At 41.3% G+C, this 25506-nt stretch overlaps 1 protein-coding gene across 1 annotated transcript in view; it reads left to right on the top strand.

Annotated features, from left to right (window-relative positions):
- Positions 1 to 19139, top strand: part of MEP1B (meprin A subunit beta) — a 34778-nt gene extending 15639 nt beyond the window's left edge. The window contains exons 8-15 of the mRNA XM_084619911.1: positions 2708 to 2926; positions 4916 to 5068; positions 7216 to 7431; positions 10932 to 11393; positions 12863 to 13042; positions 13684 to 13834; positions 16925 to 17129; positions 18231 to 19139. Coding sequence (XP_084476037.1) covers positions 2708 to 2926; positions 4916 to 5068; positions 7216 to 7431; positions 10932 to 11393; positions 12863 to 13042; positions 13684 to 13834; positions 16925 to 17129; positions 18231 to 18266 — 1622 coding nt within the window. The 3' untranslated portion in view covers positions 18267 to 19139. The remainder of the gene's footprint in view (positions 1 to 2707; positions 2927 to 4915; positions 5069 to 7215; positions 7432 to 10931; positions 11394 to 12862; positions 13043 to 13683; positions 13835 to 16924; positions 17130 to 18230) is intronic.
- Positions 19140 to 25506: the final 6367 nt, after the last annotated feature.

The raw sequence follows: 25506 nt of genomic DNA, 5'->3' as shown, positions 1-25506 counted from the left end.
GCAATGGAGAAGACTAATCTGTGTAACATCTCATTCAGCTACAGTAGGATTTTAAAAATTTGATTCCCTCACCTCAATTTACTTATTTTAACCAATACTCACACCAAAGAGGTAAATGTTAAGGGACATAGACCTCAATATTTATTATCATCTGTATCAAGGCATTTCCCGGAGGCCTTAATGCAGGATTGGGGCCTCAGTCTGCCAGGTGTAATACCAAGAGTAAGGGAGCACTTTGGAGCACAGTAAAATAATTGGATTCATTTATTGTAATTTACAGTGGTGCCACCCACTTCTCTAGATGCTTTTGACATTATTTAAAAAACAAACAAAAACCCAGTGCAACCAAATCAAAACCAGGAGCAAACCACGGAAAATCCCAGCAAACTACAACCCACGGATACCACCCAACCTATGGGACTCTTTTCCCACTAAAGTTTCCAACCCCCTTAAACAGTCACCTGGGTAAAAATATGAGCCATGCAGCATGGGAGTTCAACAATCTTGGACTATTATAGGCAAGGGGGGTAGAAGCTTGGTCCACAACTGAGGCCGTCTCAGGAATCTTATTGATCTCTATTTCTTCAGCTCATTGTGATCTTCTGTGTTTGTCAGGCAATATGAAGGTTGTGGTATTGAATATGAACTCCATTCCTTCCTAACTCAAGAACACCTACAAAATCCAACACCGTAAGACATAATTATTAGATCAAATACATTTTATTTACGGATGATCAGCCAGAAGCTGCAGAATATATTGCAGAGAATGACTTAATTTAAACTGCATCTGGTTTTTGGATTGGTATTTAATTCTTTTTTGCTGATGCTTTATCAGCAGGTAACACTGCTGTTAACATTTTTTAAATGCTAATATATTTCCAGAGACAAAGTAGGTGAGGTAGTATCTTTTATTGGACCATCCTCTGTTGGTGAGAGAGACAGAAGTTAGTCCAATAAAAGATAATATCTCATTCACCTTATCTCTCGAATATCCTGGCTCCAACACAGTCACAACAACACTGCATATGTTTCCACAAAGCAAGAACATGGATGCTCTTTTTTTAGACTAATAAAATAATTTAAAAACATTTTTACAGTTTAAAAACTTCGCTTCAAACAGATGATTTTTTTAAAAAAAGTCTAGAAAATATGTATAGGGACATGTTCTGAGGGTTAACTGAGGGTTGCTCTAAATGGTTTATTACAGGGGTGGCCAACCTGAGCCTGAGAAGGAGCCAGAATTTACCAATGTACATTGCCAAAGAGCCACAGTAATACGTCAGCAGCCTCCCATGAGCTCCCCCTCTCCCCCCGCTCTCAGCGCCTCCCACCCACCAGCAGCCCCACCGATCAGCCCCTCCCCCTCCCGATCAGCTGTTTCATGGCATGGAGGAGGCTCAGGGGTGGGGGGAGGAGCGAGGGCACTGCAGGCTCAGGGGAGGGCATGGGAAGGGATGGAGTGGGGGCAGGGCCAGGGGTTGAGCAGTGAGCACCCCCCGGCACATTGGAAAGTTGGCGTCTGTAGCTCCAGCCCCGGAGTCGGTGCCTATACAAGGAGCCGCGTATTAACCTCTGAAGAGCCGCATGTGGCTCCGGAGCCACAGTTCGGCCACCCCTGGTTTATTAGATTATGTACTGGTAAGTGAAATAACCAGGCACGAAACATAAGGGTACATCAATCAGAAATAGGGTGGCATTATTACCATTGCATAGAGCAGTACTGAGACAGTTACATGAATACTGTGTCCAGTTCTGGCGTCCACACTTCCAAAAGGATGTTGACAACTGGAATAGGCCTGGGGCAGAGCGGGTGTCGAGCATCCCCCGGGAAACTCAGAAAGTTGGCACGTCTGCTCTCCAGTGTCTCGTATCTAGGGGGGGAGGAGCTGATTGGCAGGGCTGCCGGTGGGTGCTGAGCACCCACTATTTTTTTTCCCAGGGGCCCTGCAGTCCTGGAGCACTCACAGAGTTGGCGCCTATGCTAGAGAGGAGCTGTCCCCTGGAAGCCAGGATCTTTTGAGGATCTAGAACCTTGATGCCAGCCAGGTGAACAGCCAGCCCCAGTCATGCCTGCAACAATGTACCCAATTCCTGCCCTGCTGTGAAGCAAAGCACCATGGCCTATCTCTACCCCAAGAATGCTATTTCCTCAGTTCACAGCAAATTACCACCATGTGTTCACACCAGGCAAACTGAAAACAGAACAGACAACCTGGTGTATGCTATTGGTGCAACATACGAACTGGGAGTTGCATCAAAAAGTTTTATATTAAACCATCCAAAGTCAAAAGTTTCAATGGTCAGAAGCTGAAGCTACAAACATTTCAGGCCAGAAATAAGTTGTTTTTTTTTAAATGATAATAAATAAACAACTTACCTAGGAATGTAGTGGAGTCTTCCTAACCTGAAGTCTTGAAATCAAGACTGGAGGTCCAAAAGATATGCTATAGTTTAACGAGAAGTTATGGGTTTGATGCAGGAAGCGTGCGGTAAAATTCTATGGGAAGTCTTATGCAGCAGGGCAGACTATTTAGTCATAGTCATAATCATAGTGCTCCCTTTTGCCCTTAAAAAACTATGACTCAGTCCTAGAACTCTTAAATTACACAGGTTTTTTTAATGTAAAAGCAGACTGTACACATATGCATTTTAGGTAACTTTTGTAGCCTGATTGATCAATTACCTCTCCCTTCTTTTTCTTCATTAGGTAAAGAACACAATTTCAATACATACGATGATAAAACATCAAGTGCCCTGAACGTTCCTTATGATTACACTTCTGTGATGCACTATAGTAAAACGTCGTTCATGAATGGAACTGAACCAACCATAGTAACTAACATACCAGAATTCATGGATGTGATTGGGCAACGAATGGATTTCAGTGATTATGATCTCCAGAAGCTAAATCGCCTATACAACTGCAGTAAGTTTTTCAAGTTCTCTTGAATCATTGTTGAATCATTGTTGCACTTTCTGTTCATTATATGGAAGAAATCAAGAAAAATTTACCCATATGGGACTCACCTAGCACAAGTAAAAGAGAAGCCAACGGTTTAGAAAAATGGATATGTTAAGAGCACCAGAAATATCAGTGCAATTAAGACAGCTAGAAATAACAGACCACTCCTCCGGGAGTCCTGCTGTGCAGAGGCAATGCAAAGCTCCCTCTGCAATTTTATTTGACCTTTAGTTAAAGAACACCTTTACTAGGCAGCTGATTTGTATTCATCCCTTGGGTGCTTGTTTTAAGACATGCTTTGCTGTACAAAGTTTTTGATTCCCCAGCAGTTGCAGTAGACACTATAGAAAAATTGACATCTCTGCTGTCTCTATTATATCTGCACTGGCTGCACCCTTACCTCTCACAATTTGGGAGATATAGGGTGTGTGTCATCAAATTACACTGTGGGGTGTTTCTCTGAAGAAAATGTGTTTGTTTTTTTTAAAATCCCTTCTAAATCTAGTCTATATACAGTATGGTAATAGTGTGAGACCAGTTCCTCTGCACATAGGCCATGTAATTCAAGAAGATGAATGAAAACAAGGGAGGGAGAATTATAGTATATGGTTCCATTATCAAAGGGGATTAAAAATCTGTAATTGTGATTGGCTAAACCAGTTCAGATAGGTATACACTGGCATGCAGATCATAACTTTTTTGGTAACCTCACCACCACAACAAGCAAATCATGCATCAATAGACATTATGTTTATAAAAACAATTATGGTTTCAAAAAACATTTTACAATAAGTATGAACATTAAAATTCTACAAGATCCTAGTAAAAATCTCTTTGCTTGCTTAGGCCCCAGTTCAGCAACACACGTAAACACATGCATAACTTTAGGCACATGAAGCACTTGAGCTCAGTGGGATGTACATATGTGCTTAAAATTAAGGGTGTCCTTACATGCTTTGTTGAATTGGGGTCATAGTTGGGTCCTCCCCTTATCTCTTGCAACTCTGACTGTTCCCCCTTTTGTAAATTGTATACAACCACTTTCTTTGTCTTTTCCGCACATTTTATTATTTCCTCACTACACATGTCCCATTCTATATCTCTTATCCTTACCTCCAGTCACATCCACTCAATGGGAGAAATCATAGGCCTATTGAAGTCAATGTGTGTTCTGCTATTGATTTCATCGGGGTCAGGATTTCAACCAGTCTCTCTCCTAGCTTAGACAGAGACCTAAATCTGGCCTGTACTTTCCCTTACAGTCTGCTTAATATTTATTATTAAACTACGTGTTGTGCATTCACTCAGTATGGTTTTAGTTTATTTTTATATGAGACAGACAAAATGTTCAAAATTTCCACGGGCTGATGTAACCATAGGTTTCAAATGCAAACAGGTTTTTGTGTTTAAAAAATTCCAGCTAAATCATGTCCTCTTTACTGGTCTTCAGTGTTACATTCAACTGATATTCCAAAATTAGTAGTCTAACCAAGTCGTCAGGGAAATTTTGGTAAAACCGGTGGCCATGCCTGGGATAACTGGAGGCGACGGAGATCTGAAGGGGAAGGAGAGTCTATCGTCATTTTGATTGAGTAAGAACTGGAGGATCTGGGCTATCATTTTTATAAACAACTGTCTATTGCACAATATCAATACAACACTTAGAGATGCAGAAGATGATTAATGGATCTCTCAGGTGTGATGGTGTCACTTGATGTTCACGATTGCTGAAAAAGAACCCAAACTTTGCATTTGTCAATCCCATTCCAGTCTGTCGCAGGTAATTAAAGGCCCAATCATGTGAAGTGCTAAACACGCAACTCATGTTGACTTTGATGGGATTGGTGGATGCATAGGATTCCATAGGAGCCTAATGTCTTAGTATTCTCTCTTACACCAGCTTTGGAAGACTAGAATTCAGATGTACCACTTTCTTCCTTTTGTATCTTGCAGCCTCCTCACTAAGCTTTATGGACACATGCAGTTTTGAACTTGAAAATGTGTGCGGCATGATTCAAAGTTCAGAAGATAACAGTGACTGGCAGCGTGTGTCTCAGGTACCTGCCGGCCCACATACTGATCATACCAATATGGGAGACTGCAAAGGTAATGTAAAGGAATTCTTATCTCTTTTGAAAATGTTTTCTGCTATGGCAGAATTGTGACTTTGATCTTCTTCAGAGGGCACCTGAGGATAAATTTTTAACCAAGCAGCATAAAATTATCAGGGACACATGCCATTTTTGCTATAGATATTTGCTGTAGGTTGAAAGTTCTAATCTCTTTCCTCTGCTTTCTGGCCTTTGGTATAATAATAAAACAAGAGAACTACACAAGATGTATTAACTGGCTTAAAAAAAGATTTACAAACCATGGTAGTTCAGAGAGATGAAAAATATTTCTGCTATAACCATAAATTCTTGTTTGTGATTAACTGTTCAGTAGTAATTTTGGAAAGGGTTGGGATTTGAGAATATATATTATTTGGGCTGGGAAAACAGTTCATTGGGAATACAAACTGATTGTTTTGAGCCTGCCAAAACAAACATCATGAGTTTTGGTTCAACAGCGTCAGCCAAAACTCCAGGCAGTATGTGCAAGCAAATAATGGGCCATCTGGAAAGGAGACATTGGGACAAACAACTTGACTAGTTTCAAGATAGAGCTTGATAGTTTATTAATGGGATTCTATGATGGGGTTGCCTGAGATAGCAGGGGACTAGACTCAGAGATCAGGAGGTCCCTTGCAGTCCTGTCAGTGGTGGATTTAGAGTTAGTGGGGCCCTGTGCACAGCTTCATTTTCGGGGACCCCCCTCAGGACCCAGCAAAGAAAAAGAACATTCTCTCATCTCCCCCCAGTTTTTCATTCTTTTTTTCTTCATCCTCCTCCTATATTATAAGCAATGGGAAGTAAATGAAAATAAAGCGAGCTATCTTGATTGGGGCAGGGGGTTTGGATGAAGGAGGAGGTTCGGGGTTGGGCTTTGGGAGGGAATTTGGGTGCTGGGTGCGGGGTTTGGGCTGAGGCAGGGGGTTGAGGTGGGGGGGCGGGCTCTGGGAGGAAGTTTGGGTGCAGGCTCTGGGCTGGGGCAGGGGCTTTGGGTGCAGGAGGGGTGGGGGGTCGGGCTCTGGAAGGAAGTTTGGGTGCAGAGTGCAGGCTCTGGGCTGGGGCAGAGGGTTAGGGTGTAGGGGGTGGGGCTTACCTCAGGCAGTGTGGCTCCCAAAGCGACTGGCACACACACCCCTCTGGCAGCACCTCCTAGGTGGAGGGTGGTGGGGAGGGGGGGTCTCTGCAGGTGCAGTTCCCAGACAATGAGAGCTGCAGAGTCAGCGCTCAGGGCACCACAGGGACATGCAGGCAGCTTCCGGGAGCGGTGTGGCGTGAAGGGAGGGAGGCAGAGCAGGCAGGGAGCTGCCTTAGCCCTGCTGCTGGAACGTCTCTGCATGCCTCTTGTGGGGAGGGGGGCAGTGGGTTTCCTTGGGCCACCCAGGGCGAGGGCAGTGTACGGAGCCACCTACCCCCTTGCCAAGGGTGCACAGAGACATGCCAGCAGCCGTCTGCTTCCAGGAGCAGTGTGGGGCCATGGGCCAAAGCATGCAGGCAGCCTGCCTCCCTGAGCCTTGCTGTGCCGCCGGCCAGGACTCGGGGGCAAGTTGTCAGATGAGATTTGTCCTGCATTTTGAGGGGGCCCCCAATCATTGGGGTCCCCATGCCACCAAACGGTTTCATGGTAAATCCATTCCTGAGTCCTATGTCCCTCAGTGGCTAGACCAGAAGAGCCTATGCTTTGGAACATGGATAATAAGAGACAGGCAAATGGGGAAAATAGCTAGCAAAAGAGAAAAGGAGGACTTGTGGCACCTTAGAGACTAACCAATTTATTTGAGCATAAGCTTTCGTGAGCTACAGCTCCCTTCATCGAAAGCTTATGCTCAAATAAATTGGTTAGTCTCTAAGGTGCCACAAGTCCTCCTTTTCTTTTTGCGAATACAGACTAACACGGCTGCTACTCTGAAACGTAGCAAAAGAGAAAAATTCTCTTTACTCCAACACTCTATCCCCAGAGACTTTAAGGCCTTTGGGGTAGGGACCATCATTTACTACATTTATACAGGGCCTAACACAATGGGACCCCAAGCTGGCTGAGTCCCCTAGGCATTATCAGAACGTGATGTTAAATAATATTAATAAAAATGTAACCGGAAAAGTATGCTTTCTTTTTCTTTTGTATTTCCCATGCCCTTTTCACAGATACTGGGTACTTCATGCATTTTAACACCAGTGCTGGCAGCGTGGGAAACACAGCTACTCTGGAGAGCCGCATTCTATATCCGAAAAGAGGATTTCAGTGCTTACAATTCTATTATTACAACAGTGGTCATGAAAGTGATAAGCTGAACATCTTAGTCAGGGAGTATGCTTTAGCCAGCTCCAATAGTACCTTAAGACTCGTTGAAAGGATACAAGGTATGAAATAAATTTGCTTTTTAAATGTGTGCCTTCTGGTTGGATATATATTCAATATGCTTAACAGACAACTGGGAGTGAAAAGCATAGTATAATGAAGTGGCGTTTTTCCTTTATCATTGTTCATCTTCTAACTCCTGTCCTCTGTAGTTTCGTTGTTTGCTTTCTTCTCTCTTGCTACTGCAGTGATTCTATTGGCTGAGGAGACATTCTGAGATGCAACCTCAGCCAGTCATTTTCCAGTAACTTAGTCAGTTACTACAACTGACTTGCACTTATCATCAGTATGGTTCTCTCACCTAACGTAGTGAAATATCCACAAGCATTCATGGTAGCTGATCTAAAATTGTAGGTAGATGCGTCTTTGACAACATAAAAAGTTGCAGAGCAAATTAATAGTTAAGATATTAATATTACAAAAGTGGAAAAGTTGGAGTGAATCTAAAAGATTAGCCCAATGCCCTGGTCTGAGGTATCTTATCAAATTGGAAAAAAATATTTCCAGACATTTATTTAACAGTATTTGGACTCACTTCACAGAAGTATGTGAATAACATATCATAATTTGCAGTTGACATGTAGCATGATATATTCTGTGAGCTTTCAACTGTAAATAGGTTTAAGTGACTTAGTCCTGGTCTACACGGGGGTGGGAGGGAGCGATCTAAGTTATGCAGCTTCAGCTATGTGAATAACATAGCTGAAGTCGATGTACTTAGATCGACTTATCGTGGTGTTTCCACCACGATGAGTCAACTGCTGCCACTCCCCCGTCGACTCTGGCTGCACCTCTCGCGGCGCTGGAGTACAGGAGTCGACGGGATAGTGCTCGGAGGTCGATTTATCGCGTCTAGTCTAGGCTAGATGCGATAAATCGATCCCCGCTGGATTGATCACTGCCCGCCGATCTGGCAGGTAGTGAAGACATACCCTTATTAGACACCTAACTCCTACTGGAAATCAACAGGGTTTAGTCACTTGGGCCCTTTTGAAAAATTTACTCTATATGCTAGTTTCCTTCCTGTTTCTTTTCTCCCTCTTTTTTGAAAATATAATACACTTTTTAAAACTGATTAAAAATAAAAACCCCTCACCAATCTCCAGGTTTACAGGACCAGTCTATAATAGTGTATTTCCCAGATAAGGACTAATTAAAATGCATTGAAATCTACAGAAGTTTTTTAATTGATTCATCGGGTTTTGGATCAGGCACAAGATCTTTTGTCATTTTTAGTAAGTCAGAGCAGATCTCATTAGAAAAAGCAAATGCATAATAATTATACATACAGTACCCAGTTATTCATATGCTCACTCTTTTAGACTGAAGAATAATAAATACTACTAATAATAAATAGACTTGTTCCCCTTTATGACGAAGGCTTGTTCTACACTTAAAAGTTAGTCAATATAGCTATGATGGCCAAGGGTGTGAAAAACACCAAACCTCCAAAGACATAGCTATGCTGATCTAACCGTGCCCCCAAATCCCCTCAGTGTAGATGCAGCTATATTGAGGAAAGAATAGTAGCTATCAATCATTTGGGGAGGCAGTATTCCCACACTAATGGAAAAAACCTGTTGATGTAGGCTCCGACTACAGGGTTATGCCAGCATAGCTATGCTGACATGGCTATGTGGGTATAGTCTCCATAGTGTAGACATAGCCTACATCTAATTAGACCTGTTTGCTTGCAAGGTCTTCCCTGTAGCAAATATCAAGTCCTCTAAGCCTTTTTTTCCTGCGTGCTTGATTGCCCCATGAACTTCACCAGCCGGTTGCTCTGGTGTTTTTGGCATCCCTGTACACTATCAGATTCCTCTCATACAGACAGGTATCAGGGCTTCTCAGGGCTGGTGTAGACCTCAGGTTAATCTAAAGGAAACCCCTAATTCTCACTAAACCTATCCTGAGAGCAAGTTTACTCTCTCTATACTTCAGCCTACTTCTTGAAATCTGTCTCAGGATATTTGGTTGCAGGACAGGGTGGATAAGTCAATGACTTTTTAAAAAATATTTACATCAGATTTTTTTAAAATTTAAATTAAGTACAGAGTTTTTTTAAAATAAAGCTATTTAAATTTGATATTGAAAACCTATATTAACCTAAATTTATTATCTATTAATCATTTAAACTAAATAAAAAAAAACTTTAAGCAGTACACATTTGCTGCCAAGTTTTAAAGGAAGTCAAACCACTGAAATCGTGGAAGTCACTGGCTAAGCACCTGGAACCAGAGTTTGTTGACATGCTAAGCCAGATTTTGATAGCAGTAGTCTCTTCTGCAGCTGCAGAGAATATTTTCTGCATTTCAGTTTATTCAACTAGTTCAGTTCAATGATTAATTAATTCAGAATTAAGAAACCAGTTGGCAGCCAAGAAAATAGGTGTGAGAGGATGAGATCTGCTAGTTCCAAAATCCTGGAGAACATGGTGATAGGAAATAATTTATTCAATTCACTAAATACAGATAATATTTCCTTTGCTTCATAAATCAGGTAGTTTTCAATAGAAAATGTTCGATAAATTTTTTTTCCTTATGTATCTAGAATATTTAAGGTAGTTTTATTTAATAAAACAATTAAAATACTTCTCTTGTACATTTTAATTGATTTGAATTTCCATACAAATAGAGCTTGACACAAATCACAAGTAAAAATTAATCTAGTAAACAAGAAATACATCATTCACCATTTTCTAATATAAAAATGTAAAAATTAAGAATCTGAATACGTATATATTAAGCTATATAACTGCTTAAATAAATATGTACAGATAGAGCGTATTCTCCTGGTTAGCAAAAAGAAGCACCAAATTTAATGCAAAAGTTATATTTAGTTGCTAATCAGCATGTTTTAATGGTTACCAACCAATGAGAATCAGTCTTTCTTCAGGAAAATAACTAAATGGTACAATGGCAAAACACAAATAAAATGAATATAAATCAAGGTTTCTTGCTTGCTGATTTATATCATGATTAAAATTGGTAATTTAAGTAGCTCTGATTTAAAATCAATCCATCCTTTTCTGTTCTTTTGATATGTAACTATTTATGTGCATGGGCTGTGTTTTGGTGCTGGTAGAGGTGAGCAGTGGACTGTTTTGGTTAGGAGGGGATTGTTACTGAGATACTAGTCTGTTTTTTGTGCACGTCCAGTTCTCACAACATTTGGATTAACTCACTGTCAAATTCTTTTGAAAATACATAATCAAGAAAAATAAATCTTTAAGAACAATAACTTTTTTCCACTATTAAATTCAGTAAATATTATGCATGTTAAACAACTAAACATACGTTAGAAAATTAGAAGGGAAAAGAATGTGCTCCTGCATGCATATTTAAATTCCGTGAAAAGCAGTGTTTATAAGAGAGATATTGACACAACCTCAACTCTAGTGGAATTAATAAATTTTTGTGTAATGTTGTAACAGATCCTGAATACTGTACAGTATTTGACTGCTTTGTTTGCCATCTTTGAAAACCCCACAATTCTTTTTCAGGTTCACCTCTGGATTATTGGCAGCTTTACCATGTTCCTTTGAACGCCACAAGTAAATTCAGGATTGTATTTGAAGGCATAAAAGGAAATGGTTCATCAAATGGTGGCCTTTCTATTGATGACATTAACCTTTCAGAAACACAGTGTCCCCATCATGTCTGGCATATAAGAAATTTCACACATCTCCTCAATACAAGTCCTGCACAAAATAAAATATACAGTCCTCCTTTTTACTCTAGTAAAGGATATGCTTTTCAGGTTGGCTTGTATGTGAATGGTACCAGTAGCAACCCATTTAACTTAGCAATATATTTGCATTTAATCTCTGGAGTAAATGATGATCTTCTGCAGTGGCCTTGTGAATGGCAACAAGCTACTATGGTGCTGTTGGATCAAAATCCTGATATTCGTCAACGCATGTCAAATCAAAGAAGTGTAACAACAGATCTATCTGTATTAACAGGTTAGTTAAAAACTGATGACTACACTACATTACATTAGTAGGGAATTTGATGCAATGGCAGGAAGCAGTGACATTGGGGAATTGTATGTCCCAGAGCAGGATAATAGGGTTGAGCAGGGGCCTTGGGTGGCATCCTTTATATAGAGAGCGGTGACCAGCTATTACGCATGATTTAATACAAGACAAGAGTGCCATCATTAACCAGAGCCCATGATGAAGGGAGCATTGGTGTCAAACCTAGTCTTCAAGTGGACAAAGAACAATAATTCAAATTCAATAACCTGCAGCTGGAGGGGGTGAGAGGGAAGAAAAGAGAAGAAATGGCAATAGCTCACAGTCATTTTAAAAGGAGAAAATTCAATGAAAAGGTAAAGACTGAAAACAGAAGAGAGTAAGAATTTCTATGGGGAGGTAAATTATAGGATTTTATTTTAATGTACATTGGCTATAGGCCTGAGACACTTTCTATATACTAGTGTAGTAAGAATTTTGCTACAAAAGACAACTACCAGTATCACAATCTTTAAGTTCTTGCTTTGCATGGAAATACAACTAGCTGTGTGGATTCCCAGACTTTAGTAACGCTAGGGTCTGAAAAGCATTAAAAATTGTCTAAAAGTCACAATATTTTTTTTTAAGTACAAATATTCTGTGATGCACACACACATCAAACTCCCTAATGTGGAAAGTATGTGAGATAAATACTCTAGAATGACAGGATGGGATCCCCTTTTAATAAAACAACACTACACAAGATTTCCTGTTGATAGTCATCTTCTTGCCCTATACATTCTGGTCCTTGCCACTTAGTTCCCTTTTACCCTACACACCTGGGCATAGTGCTCAGCCCCCTTGGTTCTCTGCACCCATGCACCTGCAACTCACTTTCCTTCTTTTTTCACTTGGTCATTCGTATCCTGCTGACATCTCCAATCCCTGAGGGCAGCTCTTGATTCTTCTCCTTCTAGGTAGTGGAAGCCCCTAGTACAGGCAGCAAGGCTGGCTCCTTCTCTGTGTTACCAGCTACTTTCACAGGTGTTTGATCTCTGCTCTGCAGTGTCAAGCTGGCATATCTGGAGGAGGAGCTGGCAACTTGTGACCAGCTAGTTCTCCACAGACTACCAGCAAATGCTTCACTTTGAGAACCACCAAACTAGTGCATTTTAAAAACTAATCCCGTGTTACCAATTTTTCTTCCAACTTTCTTCCAAAAAATATTTTTTGGATGACACACAGAATAGGCCTCATGTTCCATCCCAAGATAAAAATCTATTTAACAAGCCACCAGAAGACTTTCTTGATAATAGCCTCCTGCACACTTGAGTTGATTCTCAGGACCAGGAAGTGTGGAGGGGAGAGAGACAGTAATTTATATAATTGTACAACCAATATAACTCCTTATCTGAGTTTTGACTTCCTGTTTAAATATTCAGGACACACACATACACGCATTTTTTTCCCCCTTGCAGATTCCGCATCTTATTTTTGGGACAGGCCAGACAAAGTAGGATCGCCTGCTAATTTCGCTAATGGTACTCAATTCATGAGAGGGCCAGGACGTGGAACTAATGGATTTCTAACTCATGAAAGGCTTAGAAGCCTCAACTTCATCAAAGAAGATGGTGTTTACATTCTTTTAACAATGGAAGGTATGTAAGCATTGATGGTAGCTATATAAAGTAACTCTTTATAATGCAGTAAGCATGCAGTATGATGTTTTTAGTACTACATAAGGCTCCGTTCCTATAAACATATATTCACATGATTAATTTTATGCGTGAGTAGTCCTGCGAGTCAGTGGGCCTACTCATGTTTAAAGTTAATCATGTGCTTGACTGAAAGTATGGATAGATATAGTCACTGTATAATCATCTCAACCTAGCTCATTAGTGGGTTAGAAATCTAATTATACACTATGTGATGCTGTTCCTATACAAAATTTCTTCGCTAGACCACTTCTGGTCTCTTGACTGTTTCTGAATATAAACTGCAAAACGTGGCAGAGGAATTTCATGCTGCTGAAAGGTGAAAATACCAGTTATTTATTTATAACAGCTGAAAATTGCTTAGGATGTGTCACAGCCAGTATATTATTGCTATTTACTTTTAGAATTCATCAGTAGTGCAAACTTGTGGGTGTTATATATTCTCATTTTAATGTAGGGAAATGTTGTGTCCATTTGCAGAAAATCAGAGAGCTTCAAAAAACAGGGTAATGGAAAAGTCTTATAGCTGGTCAACTAAAAATTAGTATGGCATGAAAAGCACATGCTCTTTTTTTCCCCTTTAGATATCTCACATCTGATATCAACTGAACCAAGCTTAACAAATGCTAGCGCCACAGCAACCACCATTCCCACAACAGTACCCGTGACAGCAACTCTAAATTTCTGTGTAAATGGTGGTATCTCCATTGTCGTCGATGAAAAACCAGTGTGCAGGTAACTAACTTACTTCAATCCCAAGGTGAATTTTGTGATCAGAAAGAAAACCGTGGAGTAGAGTTTAATCATTTAAGAAAATAAATTAAACTTGTTACCCGCAGAGAAGACTGGCTGGTTTTAATACAGCGAATGTCTAACATCACAAATCCTGACTAAATCTGTGACCAGTTTGGGCAACACAGCTTTTCCCAGGCTCAGTCTTTCCCTATTTTAAAGTATTCTGTTTTTAATCTATATTTATTTTTAATGGCTTTGTTAATGTGTTATCATAGTTAAGGATTACCTCATCCTAAACTGAGGGTTAAATATTAATGGAGATGAAACAGAAGTTAAATGTAATCTCAAGGAAATTTATATTTTTGAAACAAGAAGTCAACCCATGTATTGTTACATGCATTCTGAACAGTTTTTTCAGAAATATCAGGTGGTCCTGATTATGGCTCTGAATTTCAAAAGTGTAACAGCTTGGCTTTGAAACTAAAGGGGACAGGAAGTTTGATGACTAAACTAGGTTTTTGCCTTCAAGGAAGTGTATAGCAGCATTTCTGGAATTTATTATAGCTAAGCAAGGTAGATTCATTAACATATGCAATCTGATTGGTTAACATTGTTCCAGATCTCAGTATCATCATCCTTTCAATTGGTTAGTAGTATAGCAATGTTATGCCAGAGCATGCACACCTTGGGACTGCTGTGAGGCAGAATTCTGAAGGCCAAGTGCATCAAGCTTTTAATTTAAGCCCTGATCATGCAAAATCTCATTGAAGCCAATACACTTCATGTGAGCTTATAGTTTCTATGCAAGTGGATCCTTTTCTAGAAATGTGGCCATAATTTAATAGACGGAGTTTAAAAGGGCCAGACAGCCACAAACTGCAGCCTGTAGGGCTGCCAGGCTTATGGATTAGAAGAAAAGTGGCAGTTGTATTGTAAATTTACAGTAATATCTTTCAATAAAAACCTCAGGAACACCTGCTCCATGTGCCATAACTTATATCTCCTGGGGACAATAGCAGTCCTGGCTAAGGAGAAGGAATCATAGAGTCATAGAATATCAGGGTTGGAAGGGACTTCAGGAGGTCATCTAGTCCAACCCCCTGCTCAAAGCAGGACCGATCCCCAATTAAATCATCCCAGCCAGAGCTTTGTCAAGCCTGACCTTAAAAACTTCTAAGGAAGGAGATTCCACCACCTCCCTAGGTAACGCGTTCCAGTGTTTCACCATCCTCGTAGTGAAAATTTTTTTCCTAATATCCAACCTAAATCTCCCCCACTGCAACTTGAGACCATTACTCCTTGTCCTGTCCTCTTCTACCACTGAGAATAGTCTAGATCCATCCTCTTTGGAACCACCTTTCAGGTAGTTGAAAGCAGCTATCAAATCCCCCCTCATTCTTCTCTTCTGGAGACTAAACAATCCCAGTTCCCTCAGCCTCTCCTCATAAATCATGTGTTCCAGTCCCCTAATCATTTTTGTTGCCCTCCGCTGGACTCTCTCCAATTTTTCCAGATCCTTCTTGTAGTGTGGGGCCCAAAACTGGACACAGTACTCCAGATGAGGCCTCACCAATGTCGAATAGAGGGGAACGATCACATCCCTCGATCTGCTGGCAGTGCCCCTACTTATACATCCCAAAATGCCATTGGCCTTCTTGGCAACAAGGGCACACTGTTGACTCACATCCAGCTTCTCGTTCACTGTCACCCCTAGGTCCTTTTCTGCAGAACTGCTGCCTAGCCATTCGGTCCCTAGTCTGTAGCGCTGCATTAGATTCTTCAGTCCTAAGTGCAAGACTCTGCACTTGTCCTTGTTGAGCCTCATCAGATTTCTTTTGGCCCAATCCTCCAATTTGTCTAGGTCCCTCTGTATCCTATCCCTACCCTCCAGCGTATCTACCTCTCCTCCCAATTTAGTGTCGTCTGCAAACTGGCTGAGGGTGCAATCCACACCATTCTCCAGTAGTAGTTCTTTAGAACAGACGACCATTTCTACTTTTTGGTGCGATGGTCCAGCTCTGTTTAAGTCGTACCAATATCTTTTGGAGTTGCCCCAGCATAAGGAAAATCCCCAGGTGGCAGCCCTACACCAACATCCCGCCCAGCTACTGGGTGAGGAAGCCTGGCCAAGGAAAGGGGACATGACTGAAGCATCTTCAGTTGGGCCATCCACAGAATTGGGGAACAACAGGGGTGAAGTTACCTTTGCTTCCTCAACCCCAGCTCCTGTGCCAAACACTACTTGGTCAGACCTGACAATTTGGTCCATAGTTCCTGTCCTGATGGTCTTCCAGTTTAAAAATTGACAGATGAGCTTAATTGATAATGAGGGAGAGAGGAAGAGGTGGGGGTGCAGAAGAAGAGGGTTGCTAGAACATGCTAATTGAGTGCTTTTGAATTGTAAGGATAGCGTAAGGCACTTGGTGGTTGGTTGAGCTGCTTTTGTTGATAACCTTCTGCTCCCATCCACACACTTTTTTGAAGTGATTGGCTGAAGGAAACAGAAGTGCAACAGAAAGGAGATGAGCATGGCAGGTGGGCAGAACTGCAGCAGGTCAGTACAATGAATTAACAGTAACACAGGCAAGCCACATAACAGCTCTGCTGATAGTAGCACCAGTTTCCAGGAGTAGAAAATTAATTTTGTATTACCTGGAATGTCATCAGTTCAAGGGGGAAAAAAAGAGCTAATCAGCAGCCAGATGGGGGGGAAGAGGTCCAAGGACACTAAATTCTCCTCATAGGTTGTGCCTTTTCAGTGGTGGGGTTGTTTTTTTTTAGAGGGACATATACAACCAAGTCAACTGCTAAAGTAATCAGAATGATCAACCAGTCTTATCTTTAGACTTTCCCTAGAAGGCTGTCAACTAGAGTGGCTCCATCTGGAACACGATAGCAAAGGGAAACAGCAGCAAGGTGGCAGCTCTCTGTGTATATACAGATGGGAATACCCCATAGAGCAACTTTAATTCAGAGTTAGATTGCATCATGAAGGTTTAGTGTATACTAATAATGAACCTACAATTTACAGAACTGTATCTTTCTTTAATTTTTGTTAGATGTCAAATAGGTGTTGCTCTTATTTTATAGATGTCCAGCAGGTAATGACTGGTGGTATATGGGAGAAAAGTGTGAGAGGAGAGGCTCAACTAAAGAAAATATTATAATAGCTGTTTCCTCGACAATGGCTGTATTTGTCATTATGCTCCTTGTCACTATTATAAGCACATGTTGCATGAAGAAGAAATACCACCAAAAAATGATAAAAAACAAAGAAGCTTGGATTTTAGAAAACGTAAGTATTGTCTTTTTAGTTAAAAGATTCAGGTATTTTCTAAACAAGGCTTTTTCGCAAAATAATTGTGTGCTGAATAGGTGATATAGTTGAACTTAAATGAACAAGAGCTGAACAAATGTCAGGGGGAAAAGAAGATATCCAGGACACTCTGGCTTGATACTTAAAAAAGATCAAATAAAAAGCCTGTAACTTACAGTATACACCATTTTATTAGCTACAAGCAAATGTTTTTCAGATATCCACTGTTAAAGCTTTACATCCCTGTATAAAGTAGCAATTAAAGTTAACCTAAAAAGTGAGGGAAAATGCACTGAGTCATGATGGGTGAAATCCTGACCTCACTGAAGTTAATGGAGGTTTTGCTCCTGACTTCACAGAAGCCAGGATTATATATTATACACACGCATCTCTCTCACTGTTTGTAAACCCGATTTCCAACTGGTAACTGTCCTCATCTCCTCTGTCCTCAGTCATTCCCAAACTTAAAACATCTGATCTGCTACTGCATTTTCCACTATTTTTATTATTTTATTTCATCTTAAAACATGTGGGTTACTGCACAGGATGACAAGCATCTCTGCCCAATGGCGATTCCTTTTGCAAATACAAGTTTTTTATATAATACATTAAAATAATAAAATAAAAATTAATACTAAAGAAGAGAGCAGGTTAAAACTGTTTTATAAACCAGAATCACCGAATCAGGTGGCCTTCACTGTGTCTTGAATAACACAGGATCTCTGGCAGTCTTCGAGGCAGGGAGTTGTACATATGTAAACTGAGAAAACTCTTTCTTCCAATCTGATCAAGATGAAACCTCAAAATACAGCAAGGATGAACTGGCTAATCCCAACATCCATAGCAAGGCACAGGCGTACCCTGTAAATATAGAGAACAGCAATAATGTAGTACAAGTCTTCCAACAGGATACTGACAAAGATTCACTTTCCCCTAAAATTTCTGTCTCTTACCTCGTCTTGATCTGCACTCAAATTATACTGTTTAATGTTGTTCCTGAAAATTGTTGTTTGTGTTTCTAGAGTCATTCAAGTTTTGGCATTTCCTTTAGTTATAAGATGCATTTTCTTCATTTAACAGAATGAACATCTGAGACATAAAATGAATGAAATCTGAGACATAAAAACCAATGACCAAGAGATCAGTGTTTGAAGTCACCTGGATGTCTCAATCACACAATTATTTTACAGTTATAGTTCATCTTAGTCATTTTGCTAAAATCTGTTAAGAATGAAAAATAAAGCATCATCTTAGATAACATCTGGGTACTATGACAAGACCAATAAAGTGTCTGAAATTGGTAGGCTTAAGGCTTCTACTCATTGCACGTGGAAATGTGTCATTGTGTGAGATATCTGACATTTGCTTTAAATCTCCCTGAACATGGTGAAGATATACAGAACAAAGAGAGACTAGATTTTTTAAAATCTGTTGAAGTCTCACCAGGCAGCCTAGATTATCCATTTTACCAAGACAACAATTAGACACTGTCTCATTGGGCTGCTGGCACCTCAGCTTGGCATACAAATCCAAGTAAACATGTACACCTACTAAATGCTCCTGATGCATTTTCATGAACTGATTCATGAGACGTTGCTGGCAGCTGCATATTTTTATTGTACAAAACATTCAAAACAAGACTAGCTTCAAAGACCTGAGTACATGAAAGTAGCTAAGCACTAAATGATAAATACAACATTATCCGACACCATGACTTGACTGTCTTTTTGCATCTTGTCCAAGAGACACCACACTTCCTTAGATTTGAAAGGTTGATTATTTCCACTGTTTATAGAGTGAACAAGCTGAGGAACAGGGATATATTGTGAGCAAGTTGCTCTGAATGCTTTCAGAAGAGCTGCTTTAACCTCTTTACATCTGGCAAAAGTGAGAACAGTTTTAAGGAAAAAGGACAGACTTTTTAGAACACTCAAGTTCCAGTGTACTTGTTTCACAGAAAACACATCTCTATTTTTCCAGAGTGTTAATGATGGTGCGTATTAGTGATAATATCACCTGTAATTTTTTAAATAAATTTTAAACACTGACATGCTCAGACAATTACTATTATTCAGCATATTCACTATTCATGGAATATGTTTGTATTTAATTTGTTTGAGATCGAAATTGTCTTTCATATGTCCTTCAGCAATAGATATTCTTCATTTTACACTGCAAGTTACCTGCATCCTACACAAAGCTGTTATTTATTTTTATTATTGCAAATATACATCATATTTCAGGAAACAGGATGTTCTAGAAAAGTGTTTATGCTAAATTTCACATCATTTGAAATTTCTTATATTTATTTATATTACTGTAGCATCTAGGAGCCCTAGTCATGGATCAGGACCCCAATGTGCTATGCGGTGTACAATCACAGAACATGATTAAACTCCTTGAGGTAGGGACAATCTCAATATAAGGCAAGAGTCAGATGGATACAGAGACACAGGGAAGTTCAATAAAACAATATTGGTAATAGTCAGTGCAACACAGCACATCAGACACAAGACCTAGTATTGCTAACTAAATTATTTATATGACTCCCACCATAGTAGTATCTGGGCACCTCACAATCTCAGTGTATCCTCACAACCCCTCAAGGTAGGAAAGTATTATCCCCATTTTATAGATATGAAACTGAGGCAAAGAGAGATGAACAGACTAAAGCAAGGTCATACAGGAAGACTTTGGTAGAAGAGGATCTGAACCTTGGTCATTCCAGTTCCAGGCTAGCACTCTAGCTATTAGGCCATCCTTCATCTCTGGGCCTTATCAAGTTGAGCACGAGAAATTAGTGATCTACTGTATTATGTAGATTTGTATGTACAGTGCCCAGAGGTGTAACTTTCTACAAAGAACGTGCCAAGAGATTTTGCAGATCTGTAGGCAATTCACCAGTACATATTTTAGATACTAAGTACTTGAAAAAAGTATTTATATAATAGCAAATACAACTTGATTAGTAAAATTTTTCAGTTTTCAAATTTTTCCAAAAATCATAATCCAAAAATTTTCATTTCTTTAGATTTTTTTGTGAGTAAAATAGTTACCATTTTCCCATCAGCTCTGTGGTGAAGGCATTTCAACAACATTGTCTGAAAATGCAGCTAATATTTTTAAAGCATTTTTAGCTGTTTTCTATTAGCCTTTGTTGGAGCTGAAGACTATAGAGAACAGTCAGGTAAAACTAATAAGGGTGATTAGAGGCAATAAGCAGGGTGGATTAAAAATATATATCTGTATCATACTGTATCTGACTTGAAATAACTTCCTTGTTTGAGGCACCTCACTGATCAATTTGCATGTAAGTAGTCAAAAATGCCCCATCTCTTAAAATAAGGAGACAGATTTGCGTGGATTTATGCAACAGCAGACACACAAAAAAGTCTTATGATTTTATATGTTTCAACTAGCTCTGGCTAAAAATATTTAAGAATGGAATGTTGTAAACAATCAGCCTTTCATAATTTTAAACAAACTACAAGACGTAGGACTTCAGATATAATATTTTTTTTGAGTCAGAAGCTTATCAAATTTATTCTTAAGAGGCCTGTAAATAAATGTGCCACCTGAACTCTAACATGACTAGCTCTATCAGAGCGAGAAAGCTTAAGGTATATAGTACTCCACTGACGAAGGCCCAGATTCAATCAAACACTTAATCATACACTAAGTCCTGCTGGCCTCAAATAGCAATCGATGAAGACTGCATAAAATTAGGAGACTAAAGGTGTTTTTTTTATGGGGAGGGATAACCATCAGAACACACCAGAGCTTAACCAACTGTTGTGATACTATTTTTCTATACAAATAGGGTGGGGAATTAAAAACACATATCTGGGTTGGGTGATAAAGTGCTGCATTTTGGGAATGTCTTCACTGTCAACAGGAACTTACCTTGAAGTTCTAATCTGACGGGATGAAGCTGAATTGCAATATGACCATTTCTAGTAAAACCAGCACTGAAGATATATCAAGATCTGGTCTTATATAGTCTTCCCAAAGACCTGACTCACATTGTCTCAAAATGAAAATTTCCTTACAGAGGTTCCATCACGTTTAGTGAAACATTTTAACTTTTTAGATGAGCTAAAACAAATCTTGGAAGGAAGGAGGTGAACACATTTCAAGTTGTTAATTAATATTTTGTCAACAAACACACATCAAGGTATCAGAGGGGTAGCCGTGTTAGTCTGGATCTGTAAAAGCGGCAAAGAGTCCTGTGGCACCTCATAGACTAACAGACATATTGGAGCATAAGCTTTCGTGGGTGAATACCCACTTCGTCAGATGCATGTATTCACCCACAAAAGCTTATGCTCCAATACGTCTGTTAGTCTATAAGGTGCCACAGGACTCTGAGACATCAAGGTGTTACAGTTAACGTACAGCTCAAGCCCTATATGGAGTAAACTAGACATCCCACTCCAGCTCATGAGTTTAAAAAAGGAAGAAAACAACCAGGTATATTTTATTAAGATTATTACATACTTGGCTGGGTACATAGGTGCTAGAACTAGGGGTGCTGGGAGTGCTGCAACACCCCCGGGCTTGGAATGGGTTTCCATTATGTACAGGGTTTACAGTTTGGGTCAATGGCTCTCAGCACCCCCACTGTACAAATTGTTCCAGCTCCCCAGGCTGGGTATGATCTTTACTGGTGAAAAAGTAGGAGTCCTGAAGTGCTTTCAGTTCATGACTTTTCTTATGTCTGGAGCTCTTCCTTCAAGAGAACATTAAAAAAAAATTCACCTGCTCCACAGAAGCTAGGGTTTTTTGTTGCTGTTTGTTTTGGTTTTACTTGATGCCATATTGACTAAGCGCTTCTTGGCTTGACCCCTTATCCTCGTTCTCTTCATTTACTTTTCTTTTTTTTTCTGGTTCCCCAAGACCTTTAAGATAATTTTAAAATTTCTAGTAATTCCATCAAATTTCTAAACTAAAAGTTAATTGTATTAGAATACTACAGCTTCACCTTCTTGAAGGAAGCAACTTGAACCAACTCCAATGCCATTTCAGCATCTTGAAGGTCTATTGTCCTGCTCATTGTGGCTTTTGTGTGAGCAGCTGATACAGCCAGAGTTGACTGGGTTAACTGGCATTGTCTAAATGTAAGTAAACATATACAATTCAGATAGCTACTATCTAGCACTATGTTTCAACCAAGCCCTTTCAGCATGTACAGTTTATGAGACTTGTACACTCATTCCAAGGGGACAATGTACTGAAGCAGATTTCATTCTTGTGTGTGCAAAGCAAGAGGTTAACATTCGGGATCTGTCTACAATTGGAGTTGGAGGTGTGATTCCCAGTTTGAGGAGACATACTCGTGCCAGCTCACATCCAGCTAATGTACTAAAAATAGCCAGGCACCCACAGTGGTGCAGGCAGAAGCTTGCGCTCACCACACAAAGAACGTCCACATGGGGTCCAGTCTGGACAGGTTTGTAGTCTGGGCCGCTAGCCTCTCCCGCCGTTGCCCACACTACTGCAGCTACATTACTTTTTAGTATGCTAGCTCAATGAGAGCCAACACAAGTATGTCTTCTGGAGCTGGGCCTCACATGCCCAGTTCTGAGTGCAGACATACCCTTGGAGCCAAATTCAGGTCCATAAAAATTTTACCTGCTTACTCTAGAAGTCTCTGGGCCAAATTCAGCAGTTACATAAACAGGGGTGTAAGTGACCCAGTTTTCTGAACATCCTACACACACTGTGTAAGGAATCATTCCTCTTTCAGTAGTGTCCCTATGGGTGCGCCACTGGAGGTGTGCTTGCATTCCTGTGCTGATGATTGGAGGACTTCAGTAACAGCATCCAGTAGGCCCGCACATGAGCTGTCTCTCCTCGTGCCCTGCCATGAGGCTAGCCAGCATGCACAGGCTAACCCCCCTCAGTTCCTTCTCAACCGCCCTTGGCTGGAGATGGAGCTATTAGCAGTCCGTTTGTGACCATTATTTCATTAACATTTCTATAGTTAGTTATTCTCCCCAGTCTTTGTGTAAGGGGACTGTTGCCCCCTTACTAACATTCAGTGTGGGTGTTTTAGTTGTTAGCTCCCAGTACTCAAAGGGGAAGGGTTGATGGGGAATCAGGACCCTGAGACTGACAGTCCCCAGGTACAATGGGGAGAGGCCAGTGCTCCAGGTCAGCCTGAATGACAGGGCGAGCAGGCTAATCAGGGAGTCAGGAGGCCAGGGAGGTCCCGTCCTCCGTGTGAGCTGGATTTGCCTGGGTCAGACAGAGTGGGGCCGAGCTAAAGAGAAAGCAGGGGCCCAAGCTAAGCTGGGGAGCAGAGCTGTACCAGATCCAGAGGGACCAGAAAAGCAGCCCAGAGAGAGCAGCCCCTGTCCTGGGAGCAGAGCTGCATCCCCAAAGCCAGAGGCCCAGCCCAGAGAGACAGACTTGCCCTGGGAGCAGAGCTGCAGCAACCAGAGCCAGAGGGGCCAGAAAAGCAGCCCACGAAGCAGGTCAGTGCTGGGAGCAGAGTCACAGAAGCAGCCTGCGGAGCAGACCTGGCCTGGGAGCAGAGCTGCAGCAACCAGAGGCAGAGGGGCCAAAGAAGCAGCCCAGGGAGCTGGAGGCAGAGCAGCAGCAGTGCAGACACAGAGTGGTGGAGCTGGGTGCGGTGAGCAGCTGGGGAGAGCGAGGGGGACCCTGGGCAGCAGGCCCAGCACAGGGAGACGCCTCAGCCAAGAGGCTCTGCAGGCCAGGCTTGGATCGTAACCCCGACAGGGCGGGGGCGAGACTGGGAAGAAGGGTCCTACCACTTAGACCCTGAGAGCGTGTGGCCACCACCAGAGCGACTGTCCAACCAACTCACAGTATCCCTGCAGCACAGCCAGGGCCTGAGAAGGGGGCCTGGGACTTACAAGGAACAGACTGTGAACTGCCCGGAAATCCCAGAGACATTGTTTGTGATGTTCCCTGGCACAGAGTGGGGTGATGTGTTTCCTTTAACATTCCCATTTTTCCTTATTCTTTTTAAAATTAATGTTGATTAAATAACTTGCATTTGTTTTAACTTGTATGTAATGGTCAGTGGGTCAGAGAAGTGCTCAGTGCAGAGAGAGTACCCCGGAGTGGGTACACCTTAGCCCCTGTGCTAGCAGGGTTGGGGGTTGAGCCCCCCAGGAATCCTGGGCCCAGCCTTGTTGGGGATACAAGGACTCTGCCAGACAGGAGAGTGGAAGGGGAGTCCTCAAGGGCAGGGAGGCTACTGGGTAAAGGAAGTGGGAACGAGGACTCAGATCCTTTCCCTAGCCCACTTCACCGGGGTAGTGCAGAAGCCAGGAAAGTTCCCCACAATAGCGGTTCTATTCCCCCACTTACATTTGTTGTAGTTTTCTGCTTTTATTTTCTTCCTGAACAAAAACACACACCTTGCTTTCAGCTGCTCCTGTGTTGCTCTCTGATTCTTTGTGGGCTGCCTACTCACAACCCCCCACAACCGTTACCCAAACAATATTCAACAAAGCCCCTCCAGCCATTCAGTCCAAAGCTGCTGAGTGGGTTCACATACCCCTTTTGTCTTGTCTTAGGGAGGGATTTATGATTAACTTATTCTTACAATTATGTTAATTGACGTGTATGTTCACACCCGTCAATCTCAACATGGTTTGTGACCCACGCAGTCTCCAGTACTTTTCAGCGTAACATGTAGTTATGCAGATAGTACAGTAGCTCATTTCACCATTTTACAAGAGAGGAAATCGAGTAGTAAGGTCACAATAAATCACTGTCAAATCTGAGATTAGGTCATGAACACAGCGCCTCGTGTTACGGAGCTGTCCGTTCTTCCTCATGACCGGGGGGTCGCTACTTGTTCAAGCAGAGTCAGCTCAACTGCAGACATCCACCTACAAGATAGTTTGGAGCAGCCCTAGGGCCATCAGAAGCAGACAGGGAAACATTACCCTCCCACAGCCATGAACTGGGTTGAGGTCCTTTCCCTTCTTAAACTCCTTCCCAGCTCTACCCCAAAAATCATACGCACACCAAATACACCCATGGCCGGGGTGGACCTCTGGTCACAGCTTTCAGAGACACCAGAAACCAAATCTGGGTAACCGGACAGAGACAGTGGGAATAGGATAGAGAACAACATGTGACCTTTTAGGAAGGCTCAGATGACAGGATTTTAAAATTGAAAGCAGTTGGCTTTCATTTTTGAGTATTTCACAAGGCAGAGGGCTAGGAATTTACCTGTTAAAAAAAGTCTTATGTTAGCCCTGACATTTCTAGGTCCCTCATTTCAGAGGAGCCTGCAGCCATGGACTTCAAGAGCTCGGCTTTGGCAGCCAGCTAAAAGTCAGTTGTAGCTAAAGTTTGCAACATATATTTTAATTGT

Source organism: Lepidochelys olivacea, assembly GCF_965140295.1.
Source record: "Lepidochelys olivacea isolate rLepOli2 genome assembly, chromosome: 2".
Classification (NCBI taxonomy): domain Eukaryota; kingdom Metazoa; phylum Chordata; order Testudines; family Cheloniidae; genus Lepidochelys; species Lepidochelys olivacea.
Note: the sequence above shows the minus strand (reverse complement) of the source record. Positions and strands in the feature narration are given on the sequence as shown.